Source organism: Lycium ferocissimum, chromosome 6, assembly GCF_029784015.1.
Source record: "Lycium ferocissimum isolate CSIRO_LF1 chromosome 6, AGI_CSIRO_Lferr_CH_V1, whole genome shotgun sequence".
NCBI classification, from domain to species: Eukaryota; Viridiplantae; Streptophyta; class Magnoliopsida; order Solanales; family Solanaceae; genus Lycium; species Lycium ferocissimum.
Window position 1 is genome coordinate 64,508,966 of NC_081347.1, and position 18,663 is coordinate 64,527,628.

The 18,663-nt window shown below is 35.0% G+C and overlaps 1 protein-coding gene across 1 annotated transcript; it reads right to left on the reverse strand.

The window, feature by feature from the left end:
- Nucleotides 1-8,200: 8,200 nt before the first annotated feature.
- Nucleotides 8,201-18,005, reverse strand: LOC132060904 (TMV resistance protein N-like). Its single transcript, XM_059453803.1, has 3 exons — nucleotides 17,618-18,005; nucleotides 15,780-15,995; nucleotides 8,201-8,406 (listed from the first exon to the last, which is right to left on the reverse strand). The coding sequence occupies exons 1-2, from the start codon at nucleotides 17,880-17,882 to the stop codon at nucleotides 15,820-15,822; spliced, it is 441 nt and encodes a 146-aa protein (XP_059309786.1). The 5' UTR covers nucleotides 17,883-18,005; the 3' UTR covers nucleotides 8,201-8,406; nucleotides 15,780-15,819.
- Nucleotides 18,006-18,663: the final 658 nt, after the last annotated feature.

Genomic DNA, 18,663 nt, shown 5'->3' on the forward strand with positions numbered 1-18,663 from the left:
GTGTTAGCATCTCCAGCCACATTAGAGGCAAAAGCCAGCAGCTAAATAGTGGAAGAGTAGTATTTTTATTTCTTATAGCTCAATCTTACCTTTAACATAAAGCTTTTTCCTTTTCGAGATAAATTAGGGCACATTTTCTTGGCCCAGTTGTAGAGTGCATATTTATCATATTGCTTTAAAATTCTCAGGTAGCCCAATTTTTTTGACTGAAAAAATTTTATTCATGGCTGGGGGTGACAACAGTGGCCAAGGGCCCAAGGCACGGAAAGAATTTTGGCTCATCAACCAATTTGGATTAGATCTTCAATTATATCAAAGAAAAGTAATTATCAAGTGCATTGTATTGGTGTCACTATCATCCTTCCCGTTGGTGGGCTATACATTTTGTTTCAGCTTGGTGTTAATTGCAAAACAAGATTGATGTACTTTTTCGGACTGTTGGAGTTCCAAGTGTTTTTTTCAACTGAGAAGATACCAGCTATTTCAGCATCTGAATCATATTTCAAGAAAAGTATAGACCTACTTTACTCAAATGATATGCCTAGAAGTCTCTCCTTTACTGTCTTAACCTAAGAGGAGGACTTGGGAAAGCCAATGCAATTCTGTTTATGTAAACAGTAACTGAAGTATTTGTAATTTATCCATGATGAAAGGGCACCAAATGAATGGTTTTCTGAAATACTTGTTGTCACGTTTAAAATCACTAGTCAAGTTGGACCCCCATTGCCTAGTGGGTGAACCCTTCCCTTACCCAACATACAATTATCAATAAGAATAATTAGTTAAAGTAATATTTACGTGTGAAAAATCAAGTGAACCATAGGATCAAGGATCAAGATGTATTCAGAATTTTGAAAGTTTTAAGGGGAGAAAAAAATCTCATAAAGCAAAACAATGGTTTTAAATTGAAAAGAAAACTTTCAAAAAAAGTTAAATATTAGCAGGGATGGCCTCATTTTAGCTGACAATCAAAGTTATACTTATCATTTTAGATTTAATTCGTAAGTAGCCACTCTTTAACGTGTCCATTTGGACATCAATATCCATAGCTAAAACACGGAACTACATATTGTGCTAGAGCTCTCTCTTGACAAGTAAAACGCCAACCAAATGTGATGGAGTTAGAAAAGTCACGGACTTTGAATTTCATACTTTAAGAGATTTTTCCGCACTTGAAAATAAGTACTGTGAGTGAAATAATGATAAAGTTTTAAAATAGATATCATGAGTGAAGCAACGATAATCTATATATATGTGTGTGTGTGTGTCTCGTGGTTCATTAATGTATGGTTTTCTATGAAATCATATTTGTTTTCATTGTTCTTAAAATTATGTGGTATGGTATTGTAAATTCGTGGTTGTTATTATATAATTCTGCAAAATCCTAATTTTTGTAATCACGAATTTTGTGATTTTTTATTAGTTAAAGTAATATTTACGTTGTAATTCCAATTAATCAAGTGAACCATAGGATCAAGGATCAAGATGTATTCAACCATTTTGAAAGTTTTAAGGGAAAAAAAATCTCATAAAGCAAAACAATTGTTTTAAATTGAAAAGAAAACTTTCAGCAGAAAAAGTTAAATATTAGGCGGGATGGCTACTTATTTTTAAAGTTTCTATTTTATTCTTTAAGTTTTATAATATATATAAACAATTTCTAATTTAATTGAGTAATTTAGTAAACTTATAAGTTATTATATATAGTACTATCGTAAACTAAACATATAAATGTTATCAATATCCATAACAAAAACACTATCAACATATTGTGTTCATTAATACAATACAAAACTTTGACATAGTAAAATGAACTCCATCCAAATGTGATGGAGTTAGAAAAGTTTTTCACGGACTTTGAAAATAAGTACCATGAGTGAAATAATTATAAAGTTTTAAAATAGATATCATGAGTGAAATAAATATATATATATATATATATATATATATATATATATATATATATATATATATATATATATAAGTTTTAAAATAGGTATCATGAGTGAAGCAATGATAAAATATATGTAAGTTTTAAAAATAACTTTCAGAAGTTAAATAGTACATGTAATAATATGAAAATAATCGTTTCACTCGTGGTGCCTCATTTGAACTCGGATAATGTCCTTTTAAGTGTCAACTTCTACAAGTTGATTATATCATGGAGCTCGTACTAGCTTTGCTATAAATTGCAGTAGGGTTTTTATTTTATTTTTAAAACAAAAAAGGCGGAATTTCATGTTTAAAAGTACAGAGTTCTAGCATATAGTATTGGAGTCTCACTTTCAAACTCAAATATAGTTTTATGGAGTCTCACTTGTTAAAAGTTTCGGGCTCTAGCACAATATACAATATACTGGTGTTTTTTTTTTTTTTTTCCATTTTAGGTAAAAATATTTTGTTCAAATAAATTTTTTTTGCATTAAAGAATAGATAAACACTGAATGGTGTTGAAATCGTAACTACTATAAAATTTGATAAGACGGTCTAAAAAGTAACAATTTGCATATTTCTCCCGAGAAGCAGAGGTGTGGAATTCTGATTTTTGTTCTATTGAGTAACTCTTTAGTTGTCAAAAGAATTGCTATTGAATCCGTTGTAGACGAAACTAGTAGAAGTGAATATCCGGTTAGCTTTACTCCTATAATAATACATGCTAGTGGGATGTCGGCCGTGCTACGCACGGGCCCAACATTTTGCATGAACTTGTGTATTTTATTGGACAATTTTATGTATGAAATGGCAAAAGCAATGTAATTGATTACAAGTGTAACGATCCGTTTGGTGGTTATTGCACTTTTGACTCATTTACCCCCGTTGACTCTTTCCCGAGTCCTGTTAGTATGATTTTGACCCACGGGGATAGGCGACACGGTTCCCGAGGTCATCGGGCAAGTTCTAGTAGGATTTGTGGAATCTAGAGTCTTAAAGTGAAAAACCTTTGACCAATAGTTGACTTTTGGGTAAACGTGCCCGTAGTCGAGTTCCAACATTTTCATTAGGTCCGGAACGTGATTTATGACTTAGCGAAGTCATTGATTTGGTTCCCGAAAGGTTTGGGTGTGATTTGAGTCATTAGTGGAGGAACTAATTAAATTAAAGAGTTAAGAGTTGACCACAGTCAACATCGGGTCAAGATGGCCCCATGTCAATGTTTTAAAAGTTCCAACAAGTTTGTATGATGATTTTGGACTTGTCCGCAAGTTTTGGTGAGATTCCGAAGAGTTTCGGATGGATTTGGGTTGTGTCGCACTCGTATTCGATGTTTTCGCCATAGTACTTTGGCCATAAAGGGTACCTTATTGATCAAACGATCTTTGTTTTGTGTTTTGATTGAACCATTAGATCCGTATCGTAATTACGAAGCTATAGCAAAAAGAATCGTCGTATTTCGCCTTCGTATGAGGAAGTTATGGTCATTTTAGCGCGGACAGCTATTGTTGTACCTGGTGTGTCCGCTATAGCGGACTTACGTCTACTGGGGCGGATTTCTGGTCCGTTGTAGCAGACATCTCTGTGTATAAAAAAAATTAGACTGCGTTCATTTCGTATTTTGAGCATACCTTGAGTTTTACAGCTCCGCTTGAGGTAATTTTCGCGATGTTGTTCTCGTTTCAACGAGGGGGTAAGTATGTAACCTTTATTTTGATGTTTCCTCAAGTCTATTTTCATTGGTTATCAATTTTATCCGAATTTGATTGGGAAAAATTGGGGTTTTGAACCCAAAAGTTGAAAAGTGGAAAATCATGGTTTTGTAGATCAAGATGATGGCTTTTTGAATGAGTTTTTTGGATCTAGACTAATTAAGCTATGAGTATCTAATTTTGACTTAAATTTCCCGTTTTGCCCTTGCGGGCTAGGGATAACATTTTTGAGTTCGTTTTGAGGTTTCGAATTAAAGTACATATAGCAATATGGGTATTGTTGGACTCGTTTAAACTCATAAGGTACTGTACTGACTATATTAAACCCGATTTTTCAATGAAATTATAGTTTTGCCCTTGTGGCTCGGGTTTGGCTATTTTGGGTTTTGAGTAAAACTATGGCAATATGGGTATCCTTAGATTCGTATTCTAATGTAGAATTCATATTTGATAGACGTTAATTGTTCTGAGGCTCTCCGAAGAGGAAAGTCAAGGCTCAACTGGATTAGTTCGTGGCACCTGTTCGGCATCGAGGTAGGTTACGGCTTGCCTTTCGGTTAGACTTCAGTTAGAGAAGCATATGTAGAAGTTAGTTATTAACGGAGAAAGCATGTTAAGCCTTCGAGGATGAAGTTGGGATGAATATTCTTAGGTTGGTATTGTTGATTAATTATGTGGGCTCATCCCATGATTGTTGATATTGGGCCTGTCGCCCTATTAGCTATGTGTGGTATTCTTGTGACTGACATACTTTCCCCACTCCCTCTTGTTATTCCATTGTCATATGAAAGAGGTAGGTTGTTATTGAGATTGAAATGTTGATCAGCATATTAGAATATAAATTTGAGGACTTTTGTGATTGATGTGTTTAATTGAGGCCGAGGAAGTGTATGGCATGCATTCCATACTTCATATGTGATCGTTTCCTCTTGTTGTGTATTGGCTTGTTGCCATATGCGTGATATTGGACTCATTATTTAGTTTCCATAATGTGATTGTGAAACCGATATCTCTCATTTATTGGGTATTATCTTGTACAGAGGAAAGGTTGGTTATTGATACATTGAGTTGTGATTCGGATCTCAACATACAGTTTAAGGCTGGAATTGATAAGTTGTGTTATGGAACTCTTGATTTAGGCTTGAAATGTACTTTACTCATTTGTGAGCTTATTTTTGTCATTCATGCATTCATACTGATGCATTCGGATCGGGTTGCATGCCACAGCATATATGTTGAGATCAGGTTGCACGCCGCAACATATATTTAGATCGGGTTGTACGCCGCAACATATATTGGGATCGGGTTGCACGCCGCAGCAGGTACATGAACTCCGCGGGTCCCTCTCATGGGTCATATCGAGACGTGGAGGTATTCAATCTGTAGTATGCGTGTACGATATGAGACAATTGGCCAGTGTATTGCATTGCATCACACGTGCATTCATATTACATCCATCCACATCTCCGATTTGGTTGTTGTATTTATTGTATTGCATGGTGCGTTTCCGCATTGATTCCTTGGTTGATTATTGACTTGAGTTGTCGTGTGCCTGATTAATACATACTTGGGGATTGATGGACTCGAGGATTAGAGACTTTCTCCTAGGCTATGACTTGAGGTTACGGAGATCTTATTACGGCGAGATGACTTGTATTTGCTTAGTAATCATATTTGATTGTTTACCTATTCGTTGATTTCTTTCTTTTATATATGTGAACTTACTGTTGTCGACCCATGATGCCTACTCAGTACGTGTTGTTTTGTACTGATGCTATCTTGCTACATTCCTTTTCGGCATGTAGAGTTTGAGATAGGATCCACACCAGACCTTCGTGATTGATCCCCGATGCAGTTCCTTTGGAGACTTAGGGTGAGCAACTGTCAGATCTGCAACCCAAGTTTCCATTCCTCATTATATCTATCCTTATCTTGTTACTAGCCTCGTATGGCAATATTAAGATATTTGTACTTATTGGTTTAGACTTATGTAGTGAGTAGTAGCTCTTGTACTGATACAGACCAGATGCCTTGGGTAGTTTATGTATTTCCACACTTATTACTTTTATATGATATTTGAGACTTATTAGCATTGATATTATTCTTCCGCATTGATAGATTGTATGTTGGGTAAGGGAAGGGTTCACCCACCAGGGGCAGTGTGGGGGTGCCCGCACGACTAGTGATTTGGGTCGTGACAACAAGTATTAAAGAAAACCATTCATTTGGTGCCCTTTCATCATGGATAAATTACAAATACTTCAGTTACTGTTTACATAAACAGAATTGCATTGGCTTTCCCAAGTCCTCCTCTTAGGTTAAGACAGTAAAGGAGAGACTTCTAGGCATATCATTTGAGTAAAGTAGGTCTATACTTTTCTTGAATAGTATGAGGCTTTGGGATGCTGAAATAGCTGGTATCTTCTCAGTTGAAAAAACACTTGGAACTCCAACAGTCCGAAAAAAGTACATCAATCTTGTTTATGCAATTACCACACCAAGCTGAAACAAAATGTATAGCCCACCAACGGGAAGGATGATAGTGACACCAATACAATGCACTTGATAATTACTTTTCTTTTGATATAATTGAAGATCTAATCCAAATTGGTTGATGAGCCAAAATGCTTCTTTCCGTGCCTTGGGCCCTTGGCCACTGTTGTCACCAACGCAGCCATGAATAAAATTTTTCAGTCAAAAAAATTGGGCTACCTGAGAATTTTAAAGCAATATGATAAATATGCACTCTAACAGACCGGGCCAAGAAAATGTGCCCTAATTTATCTCGAAAAGGGAAAAAGCTTTTGTTAATGAGGTAAGATTGAGCTATAAGGAAATAAAAATACTACTCTTCCACTATTTAGCTGCTGGCTTTTGCCTCTAATGTGGCTGGAGATGCTAGCACAGAATAATGATCACTTGAAATTTGTGTCAATGTTATTTAGTTTTTAAATGCGAACCCATAACACACCTGTCTCCTGCGGGTCACCCGTGATTTACTCATTTGGCTGAACCTTCACCTGTAGTACAGTAGTATCTTGCTCATTGTGATAATATTCAATTGCAGGAACTTGTTGACGTCTTTGTCTATGCAGTGGAGGCTTTTCCATCGCAGGTTTACAAATTGCTTACTTAGTCTTCACAAAAGATAATCCGCAGTCAATTACTGTGGACAGAATGAGAGTAGAATATACAAGAGACTGTTCATCAGAAATGCGTTGATCTCCACCGCTTTCATAAGATCTTCGGGTGAGCGAGGACCCAAAATACGCGTGCACTCAGAACAAAAGAAAAAAGGATTGCTATAGAAGCAGTCACTACAACCACGTACATAACAATATACGAAGCATGCTCCAAGCTGGAGCAATTGAATTCAATGTTGTGATACTTTCTCTTAATTGAAGAAAATGCCCAGAATAACTTTGTTTAATGGTCCTGGAGGTACAACATAGCAGTATACAAGTATCACAGACATTTGAAATAGTTGAAGCTAACAGAGAAAGGAAACAAAGTGAAACAAATAGCCTTTGGGGTGGGGTTGGGTGGTAGGGCAGGGGTGGGGTGGGTGTGAGTGGTGGGGTGGGGTGGATAGTGGAGGGTGGGGTATAATAGAGAAATGAAATACGTAACCACGAAAAAATCACAAAATTCGTGATTACAAAAATTAAGACTTTTCATGGTTATATAATCATGGGATGAACCACGAATTTACAATACCATACCACATAATTTTAAGAACAATGAAAACAAACATGATTTCATAGAAAACCATACATTAACGAACTGACACACACACATATATAGATTATCGTTGCTTCACTCATGATATCTATTTTAAAACTTTATCATTATTTCACTCACAGTACTTATTTTCGAAGTCTGTGAAAAAATCTCTTAAGAGTATGAAATTCAAAGTCCGTGACTTTTCTAACTCCATCACATTTGGTGGCGTTTTACTTGTCAAAGTTTTGAGCTCTAGCACAATATGTAGTTCCGTGTTTTAGCTATGGATATTGATGTCCAAATGTTATTTACAGGTTAAAGAGTGGCTACTTACGAATTAAATCTAAAATGATAAGTATAACTTTGATTGCCGGCTAAAAATGAGGCCATCCCGCCTAATATTTAACTTTTTCTGCTGAAAGTTTTCTTTTCAATTTAAAACCATTGTTTTGCTTTATGAGATTTTTTTCTCCCCTTAAAACTTTCAAAATTCTGAATACATCTTGATCCTTGATCCTATGGTTCACTTGATTAATTGCAATTACTACGTAAATATTACTTTAACTAATAATCGGTATCTGATAAACAGTTATATTTTGCAGAATCAGAAATAACATCAGGTAATGTTAAATAGCTAGGTTTATAGGAGGAATGAAAAAATAATTCGTGATGCCGCATGGTATAACAAATCAAATAGAGTTTGCTGACTTCTTAGAGAATCTGTTTCCATATGTATATTTCCTCTGTCATGCTTGTGGAGCTACCTCGTTAAGCGGAAAGCGGAAAGCGGAAAGCGGAAAGTGGGAAGTGTGATCTACTTATACCAAGAAAAAAAACGCGGAAAAAAAAAAAAAGGGGGAGAGCGAGTGGGGGAAAGAGAGAGAAGATAAAAGAGGAAAGGAAGTCAAGTGTGGTGGGCCAAAAGGACACGTTTCGAGAGTTTGTTTCCAATAAATTACTAGCAGTATTAATTGGAATCTGCTGCTTCTTCTTTTGAATATATTTGACAATGTCCTCTATGATTTCAGCTTCGCTGTCCCTGCCATCACAAGCAATCATTTTTCACACCCAAAAATAACAATAATAATACTTATTAAAAATAAAGGAATCATTTTCACACTAGTACAATATCCAACTTGAAATCTAAACTAACTACTATTTCACACTTTATCACTCCCATTAAATTAAATTTGTTACTAAATCATATAATTGCAAATATGTAAGAGAAGCAAAACCACAACAAGTAAAACCAATAACTTTGTAGAGAAGGAAGATTATATTATCATCTTTTCTTTGATAGCAAGTGAAGGCAAACTCCTATTTATAGAAGTGAGTTTGCCCTCAACCTACAAGATACAACTTGGTATCAATAGTATATAATTAGCTGAGATACAACTTGCAATCAAGTATTTATCACAACAAGTTGATATAATTTACATTTAATAATACATCCAGACATCCACTTGTAAAACAGTTCATAACAAAATTACTAATATCATTGTTGCTTAACTCCTTACAACAAGCTAAGGCTTGAAACTCTAAACTGAAATTTATTACTACCAAAAATAATTCAGATAGCAAGTGAATGCACCTTCTACCTTACTGGAAGTAATTGGTCTGCTTTAACAAGATTCCCTAGGTTTGCCCATCAATAGTAATTAATTAGCTGATTGTCCGTCAACAACATCTCAATCATTTCACAAATTATCCACAGGCAGTATTGTGTGTCGTCGCCCCACCACATACATATAACGACACTATACATTCTCTAACTGCACATATAGACTTGTACATAAACCAAAACGACCCCGAATCGCAGGCTCCTTTATCTTGAGTTTCCAAGCCAAGTACCCAAGCATTTCCAAGAATGTCGGTCATTCCCCACAAGTTAACCTCGAGCCAACTGATGAACCATTTTCCCCTTCGATGTCACAGCCCTTCACACTAAAGCACACTATATATGCAGTTTGAGACGAGGTATTAGGGCCGAAGGGATTCATTAAATAGACTGTAGAGTGCTCCTCCCAGGAATTGAAAGCAATATCCGGAGAACAACACACAAAGGCACTAGGAACTCCGTCTAAATTAGATACAACCACAAACCAGCAACCCGGAATACTGACTCCAATCCATGATCACAACAATAGAATAATATTATTAAATGGTATGGCTTCACTAGTTTTCACAAAATAAAAATTATTCATACAACTTAGTAAAATTGATCTAAAATATTACTCTTTCCCTTTCATTTAATAAGGTTTACTAAGGTTATCAAAGGGCTGGGATTCTCGCCAGCACAGACAGATCACACCTTGTTCATTCAACATTCAGTACAAGGAAAAATAACAGTCCTTACAGTGTATATTTATGATATTATAATTACGGGAGATGATTCAACAGAAATGAAAAACCTAAAGGATCGCTTAGCATCACAATAGGAATCAGAGACTTGGGACCATTAAGGTATTTTCTTGCATGGAGGTGGCTCGATCAACTAACGGTCTCGCAGTAAGAATATATGTATTGAATCTGATGAAAGAGACATGGATGAGTGACTGTCGACCAAGAGATTCCTCCCGATCCAAACATATAGTAAGGGAATAAAGAAGGAGATCCGATTGACAAAGGCTAATATCAGAGACCGGTGGGAAGGTTGATCTACCTATGTCATACTCATCCTGATATAACTTTCCCGTAACGCACCTTATCTTCACCCCCACCCCGATAGTCCCCATCCCACTCTCCCCAAGAAGAACGTCCCATAGTATCTGTGAATTTTACATACAAATACTTTTACTGGGATAATAGGGTGGTTAACACAAAAAATTGAAGAGAGCTTTGATTTTCACAGATGCAAGTAAGCATTTTCCAAGAAAGCATTTTCTATGAACATTTATTTCAAATCCGAACACATAGAGTTTAAAAAAAAAAAAAAAAAAGCGTTGTGGAAGCAGTGGAGAAGCAGAGTACAAATATATGGCTCATGGAATCTAGCTTAAGAAAATGATGGAGGAACTAAGCAAACTGATAACTATACTGATGAACCTAAACTACGACAATGAAGCTACCATAAGCATCATCCCCAATTCAGTTCAACAAGACAGAACAAAACATGTTGAGATAGGTACACATTTCGTCAAAGAGAAGCTCGAAGAAGGAAATGTGTCCCGTTAACGGATCAGCAGGTAGCTATTTTTTACTAAGAGGTTAATTTAAACTGAGATTTGAGGGTCTTGTAAGCAAGTTAGGCATGTTAGATATTTACAGGCCAACTTGAGGGGGAGTCTGAATTTGTATTATCCGTTCATGATATGTGAGATCAAATCGAATAAGATAAGATTAAGTAGGTCCTCTATTCATAAAAGGGATCTATATTTGGTATTGAATAATTTGGGATTATCAATCATCTAGAATCAAGGAATTAGTTTCCATTTTGATTGATTTGTTTTTCGTCTACAAACTTTATACTTTTCGGGTGAATAAAAGATACTATTTCAATACCAAATAATGATGAGTTCAGTGATACCTCACACCAATCAGCTTAAAATCCTATACTCATCTCCACTCTCATTGCAGCCCTGCTTCCTTAATTTATTGTGGATTGCCTTTCCATAATTTCCAGCTTATCATGGCTTCCTCCCCGTTAGTTGTGCATCGATTTCTTGAAAATTCCTGTCATACTAAATTTGTGCATCTTATTAAACTTATGTTAAATGCACTCCTTTTGTTTGGTCACATTGACAACTTTGATCAGCAATATTTTTACTCCAAAGTCATCCTATTTAAACTGAATAATGAATTTCTTGTTCAAGAAATCACCTGGTGTTTTTGTATACAGGCCAATTTGAAACGGAGTCGTGATTTGTATTATCCGACCATGATCATGTGAGATCAAATCAAATAAGATAAGTAGGAAAGTCTTGGATTCATAGGGATTATATTTAAATTAGAATAATCTTCCGCATCTCTTTCTATCCGAAACCTCTTAATAAGTGATCTGAGAAAACACTGCCTGGAATAGCAGTTTTTTACTCCCACATTTGCTACTTTTGAGGTGAATAAAAGATACCTATTTCGATAAGAATGTCGTTGATTGAGAATCAAATCTCAACCCCCCACAAGTTAAACCTCAGGCCAACTCATGAACCATTTTCCCCTTCGAAATCACAGTCCTTAACACTACTACTAGCCCATTCTGGGTAATTTCTTGGATTCTTCAGTTACCTTCAAAACCTAATGCTGACCGGAGTAGTGCCAAGGAAGAAGCCACAAGGCTTTTTTGCAATTAAAGTTAAAAGTGTTTTCAAATAGGGAAACATGTCCTTCTTTTTCATCTTTTTAAACTGATGTTAAATGCTTACTGGATACCTTTTGTTTCACATTGACCGCTTTGATCCTCCCACCAAGATAACCCCAAACTTAAATAACTCTAATAGTCATCCCATTATGACAACTAATAATGAATTTTTACGTTAAGAAATCGAGGTTAAAATGAAACTCCTTTTTAACAAAGTAAAAAAGGGAAGAAGAGCCATATAAAATCAAACAGAGGGCGTATTGTTTATCCCAAAAAAAAAAAATCTAAAATATTTGGTTTTTTTACAATCTATCACTTCCATATTCTTTTGTATTAGTAGTTGGGTGACTATTTTCCTCCTCCAACTCTGATATAGGAAAACCAAACTTCCGATCTAACTTTAAGCTATATACATTCTTCCCCTATGACTTTTTCATCCAGTTGATCATCACATGGAGAACAAAATTATCACTCACAATGTAACCAAAAAACTTTTTCTCTCCAAACTATAGTGTTGTCATTTGGCCTTGTTATATAACTGTTGGCGAACTCTCCAAAAATGTTGCCGCACCCGTGTCGGATTCTCCAAAAATGCACTATTTTTGGAGAATCACACATGCATCCGTCGACATTTCTGAAGAGTCCGAGCAACTAGGTGCTAGGTAGCTCTCTTTCCCTCTTTCAAGTTCAACTGTCAGTGGTCCTTTTGTTGTTACAACCGTACCTCTGGACACTGCATATGAATACTCTTTCAGAATATCCTTGTCAGCATGAACATTATGCAAGAAATGTACAGAGGTATATATAATACTCGTACACATAGTAACATGTGAATAATAGTAATGCTGCAAACAATCCTAATCTTATGAACAATCTCTGGCAGAAAAAATTCATTAGATCGTCTTGCGTAAAAAATTGCACAAAACTTGTACCGTCTCTCAGTGTATATAACTCAACTATGACATCACTCTTTAGGGTCCTTGAGATACCAACAGAATAACAAAACCGTCTGCCATCACTTGTTGGGATGACAAGCACTGAAACGAGTCATAATAAGTCAACAAGAGCAAAGGAAATCATGTGATAAACTCTTCTTCTCATAAGGAATAAACACAGCCAAGCCAAGCAAAACAACATGAATACAGTAGCGAGTCTACACTTGATAGACTCAAGCATCACGAAACTCAACAGACAACCACTTAAAAGATGATTTCCTCATGAGTTACACATACACAAAACAGATCCTTTAAAACACCCTCACTATAGTTACCACTCACTCTTTCTAACTCTAATTTTGAGAACTACATCTTCCACTCTTTATGAATAACTAAAATGAAGGACGAATGACCTCTATAAAGGACCGGGAACCTTTTGGTTTTGCCATCACTGTCATCCCTACATGTTACCAATTTGAACTTTTCTTTCTCCTACCAGAATAATTGCTTACGTTACTGCAGGTTGTTAGTTCGAACTATTCCTCCTTATTGCACTAAAGTGTGTGGCCTTACAGTCAATGAAGTAGGGTGAATACAAGGGAAGACTAGCAACATAGACAACAAAATGCTAGGTGATTCTTCTCATATGTCTAAGACTTAGGGAGTAAAGTTACGCGATACCTATACTAGTAGAAGTTAAAAGGTATCTAAAGGAATAAATGAGGTGCGCGCAAGTGGCTTGGACGGTTGGACACCACAGTTATTAAAAAAAAGGAGAGAGAAAGAAGAAGAAAACTTTTCCTTGTTGTAACTTTAATTTCATTCGGTTGTTGAGTACCCCTTTTTGATCTGATGGGTTTTAGTGAATAGTAATGTAAAATGAGCAAGCATGATCAAACTTAGACAGATTAAAATGGATTGAGTCAGTTAAAGGTGATGAATCAACCCACTCAAAGTTTGCATGTGTTAGGCTAAATTAGGTCAATTAATCGGCTAAACAGTGGGTCATAACTTAACCTGTCCGACTCAAGACTATTCTTTTTCATATATTTGCTTGTTTTTATAATTTGTTTAATAAATAAATCAAACTAAACAAATAGTCTGTTCTTCATAGAGAGAAGGAAAGTATGTAAAAGCATAGAGAAGAAAAATGCACATCAAATTAGGAATTTTGGATACAAAAACATAAAATTCTGTTTTGCTAACAATTATTGTGTTTGCTTGTTCAAAAAAGCTTGTTTTCTTCCATCTTTGAAAATGAAACAAAGCAGAAAACAAACTCTTACAATAATCCAAAAATCAGTCTACCAAAACTAAATTCAAACACCCCCAAAAAGGCAAAATAAAACAAAACAATCCAAACAATTTTCTAGTCAAAACACAAAGTTCTGTTATGAATCAATTTAGGCCTTGATTCAAACATTTAGATGGATTAATTTATGTATTACCTCTGGCCCGTAAGTGAACTTCTTCCCATCCCAACCCAACCTGTCCAGGTTGAGAGGTTACACTTTCGAGTACTAAAGTCGATACCTTCAGTTTCGGATAACGCCAATCATATGAACTCAGGATAACTACAATTTCACCATTAATAGCTATTTGGAACTTGAGCCAGACCGATCACTAAAGAATTGTATTAACTATAGAGAAAATTACAGTCAAATACCATTCAACCATCTAGTTTACAAAATATGTACACGGTAAATAGGTAGTGGATACTTTTTACTAAATATACATATACAATACATATAATACACATTCACTATACGTAGAATATACATACACTATACATATCATGCCAGAACTAACGCACTTCCCATGTCTAACTCCGAAGTTAAGCATCATCCGAGGGTTACTAAATTATTTTCCCCTCAAATAAAGTTCGTTTTCATCCCTCCTAAAATAACCCAACCCGAGCCCGAGCAATCCGATTTTTTTTTCCAAATCATACGTTCGAGACCCAACCCATTACCCGCATTGGCCGGAAAAAAAAATACATAAAAAATTATTAGCCCTTCCACGTTGACCCTTACATAAGGTGATTTATGCACTCGGGTATAATTGCCAACATATACACTGATAGTATATATATAGATAATGTATAATTCGGCCATGTTCGTGAACTTAGTTGGCCGACGGGTACTTTTAAGTAAGTTTCCGTTGTATTTATCTTGTTATTTATCAAGAAAGTTTAGTGACCTTTTATCTGATACGAGCTCAAAAACGGAAGAAGAAAATAGAGTATTCTAAGGAACATTCTTAGAGTTCCTGAACATAAGAGAACATATAATCGATAACATATATTTATGATTCCAAAAGTGATTACAAACTTATAATTATAGCCTTTATTAACCATCGAGAACTTAAATAGAAAATGGTACACGGTATATAGGTAGTGTATACTTTATACTAAATATACATATACTATACATATAATACAAACTCACTATACATATAATATACATACACTATACACTCATAAATGATTAACAACCCAAATATTAAGACTATTCTAGGAGAACCATCTCTTCAAAGTTTCATCCTCTTTAAATGTCGAGCCTAGTCAAATGGGTTCGTGTGACCTTAAATTCGAAACGGAAGTAGTAATAATTATAGAAATTTCGCTACATCAACCCCACGGGGTGCGCTCACCCTTCCTAACCAATTAACTAACTGGACATGATTTGTGCACTGGAATCCAATATATACACAATAGATATATAGCAGTGTATAATTCAGCCATGTTAGTAAACTTAGCTGGCCGATGGGTACATTTACATAAGTTTCCGTTGTATTTATCTTGCTATTCATCAAGTAAGTTTAGTGACAATGGAAGAAGAAAATGTATTCTAAGGAACATTCTTAGAGTTCCAAACAGATTGAAAGAGGATTTCTCTATCAAAATGAATCGACTTTTCATGTTTATCAAAAGTGATTACAATTCTCCTAATTATAGCCTTTATAATTGAGGCAACAGCTGAACAGAAAATGGGCGGGAAAAACAGTTAGTAACTAATTTTGAATTTCGCAACTAACCCCACGTGCAGCTCACGTGACTCTAACCAATTAACTAACTGGATAATTAACTGGTATCAGTAATGGAATTAAAAGCACAATGAGATCATAGCATTTCCGAAACCTAATTAGAATAAATCAAGGGATTTAGAGTTTTTAACTAACCCGTTGCATATAACCCAGCCTGGTAATTTGGCTGCTTCAGTTAGAGCATTCCTCCAGATCTGCATAGAGCATTCCTCCAGATCTGCACCTTTTCTCTATCAACATTTGCTTCATGTTTATCAAAAGCTTCAGCAAACATCTTCCTTTGTTCGCCTACTTCATATCGATTTACACCGTAGAAGATCGGTACAACAGTCAGATCGCGTTGAATTTTACCTTCAATAAACCAGAATTTCCATGAAAGTTTCAGAAACCGCAACATAAAAAACTACACCAAATACAAAAATAACATAAATTGCACCTCAAAAAGTTGCATCATACTCTTAACATAGACCAAAGATACTGTACTTCCAAATTTGGGTTCCTGTTATATATTTTTTACTTTACACTCCCGATTAAATTTAATGATCAGAGTTTGATAAATATCTGATGGACACCAAAAGTGCTCACTTTTGAAAAACTTAAAGGACTAAAACTGCTCAAGTGATACTTAAAAGGACTATTTACATGGTAGAAGATCGGTACAACAGTCGGATCGCCTTGAATTTTACCTTCAATAAACCAGAACTTCCATCAAAGTTTCAGAAACCGCAACATAAAAAAATACACCAAACACAAAAAATAACAGAAATTGCACCTCAAAAAGTTGCATCATACTCTTAACATAGACCAAAAATATTGTACTTCCAAATTTGAGTTCCTGTTAAATATTTTCTATTTTTACAGTCCCGATTAAATTTAACAATCAGAGTTTGATAAATATCTGACGGAGACCAAAAGTGCTCACTTTTGAAAAACTTAAAAGGACAAAAACTGCTCAAGTGATACTTAAAAGACTATTTGCATGGTAGAAGATCGGTACAACAATCAAATCAACTTGATTTTACCTTCGATAAACCAGAATTTCCATCAAAGTTTCAGAAATTGCAACACAAAAGATAACAGAAATTGCACATCAATAACTTGCATCAAACTCTTAACATAGACCAAAAATATTGTACAATATCCAACGGAGACCAAAAGTGCTCACTTAAAGGACGAAAACTGCTCAAATGATACTTAAAGGGCTAACAGTCAGATCGCGTTGAATTTTAGCTTCAATAATCCTCACAAGTTCATCCAAACAGCAGCTAGACGTAGCGTAACTCATCGAAAAGACGACTATAGCGAATTGCGATTCATCAATAGTTTTAGGAAGTTCTTCTGGAATTGAAGTACCTTTCTCTAGTTTCTTATCATCTTTGAATGTGTTATTAAATATTTTCTATTTTTACAATCGCGATTAAATTTAACATCAGGATCTAATAAATATCTGACAGAGACCAAAGTGCTCACTTTTGAAATACTCAATGGACAAAAACTGCTCAAGTGATACTTAAACGACTATCTTACCTTCAATGACCCTCACAAGTTCATCCAAACACCAGCTAGACGAACCGATTCATGGAAAATACGACGATAGCGAATTGCGACTCATCAATAGCTTTAGGAAGTTCTTCTACAACTGATGTACCTTTCTCTAGTTTCTTATCATCTCTAAACGTGTTGATTCGACTTTCAACTAAAGCTTCGTACAAATATTTACCAAACTCTAATTGTAAAATTTAATCGAAACTATGACTCGCTTTTTTTTAAATCAGAAACACCAGTATTTCTGTCAAAGTTTCAGAAACTCAACATAAGAAACTACACCAAACACGAAACATAATAGGGTCTGATAAATATGTGACGGAAATCAAAAGTGCTCACTTTTGAAAAACTTAAAGGACGAGAATTGCTCAATCGATATTTAAAGGAATATTTACATGTTAGAATAACGGTGATGCGTTGAATTTTACCTTCAATAATCCTCACAAGTTCATCCAAACACCAGCCAGACGTAGCGTAATTCATCGAAAAGACCACAATAGCGAATTTCGACTCATCAATAGCTTTAGGAAGTTCTTCTGGAATTGATGTACCCTTCTCTAGTTTCTTATCATCTTTGAACGTGTTGATACCACTTTTATCTAAAGCTTCGTACAGATGACTTACGAAGTTTTTGCGAGTGTCTTCTCCTCTGAAACTCAAGAATACATCGTGCTTGTCCGATGAAGTAGCCATGTTAAGTACTATGAATTAAAGTTGTCGGAAAACTGATCGGAATTAAGGATCAACTCGCTGGAATTTTTTGATATACTGTATGCTGGAAATTGTTTTGGTAAAGTCATAAAACCATAAAGTCTTCTCTGAGACTACTCAATAGTCAATACTGCGAGAAACTTATTTTTTGCAGTAGGTTCAAAATAGTCCATTAATTATCAATTTTGAGCAGTTTTGGTCCTATAAGTTTGCTAAAAGTGCTCATTTTTTATTACCGTCAAATATTTACCAACTTTAATTGTTAAATTTAATCGAATTGTGAATTTTCAGAAATCGCAACATAAGAGAACTAGACCAAGTACAATACCTAGACCAAAAATAACAAAAATTGCCACCTCAAAAGTTACACTACATTCTTGAAATAGATCAATAGTAACATAAACTACAAAATCTATACTTCCAAATGTGAGTTCCAGTTAAATATTTTCTATTTTTACAGTTTTGATAAAATTAACTATCAAAGTTTGATAAATATTTAATGGAGACTAAAAGTAATTACTTTCGACAAACTTAAAGGACCAAAACTGCTCAATTGATACTTAAGAGCCTATTTTAAACCTACCATAAAAAATAAGGGTTCATTTTTTTGTCATTTTCTCTCAATGCTACTATCTTTGTCCCAAAAAGATTATCCTGCTTTCCTTATTAGTTTATTTCAAAAAGATCATCACCTTGCTATATTTAGAAATAATTTAACTTTATGAGATAACTTACAGCCACACAAATATCTAAAGTTTATTTT

What these genes read in the sequence shown, in the direction of transcription:
- LOC132060904 (XM_059453803.1), bottom strand. Translation starts at nt 17,882, where the DNA reads ATGGCTACTTCATCGGACAAGCACGATGTATTCTTGAGTTTCAGAGGA. An exon ending in ACTTGTGAGGATTATTGAAG is followed by an intron (nt 15,996 to 17,617) that starts GTAAAATTCAAC and finishes GGTTTATTGAAG; the next exon opens with GTAAAATTCAACGCGATCTG.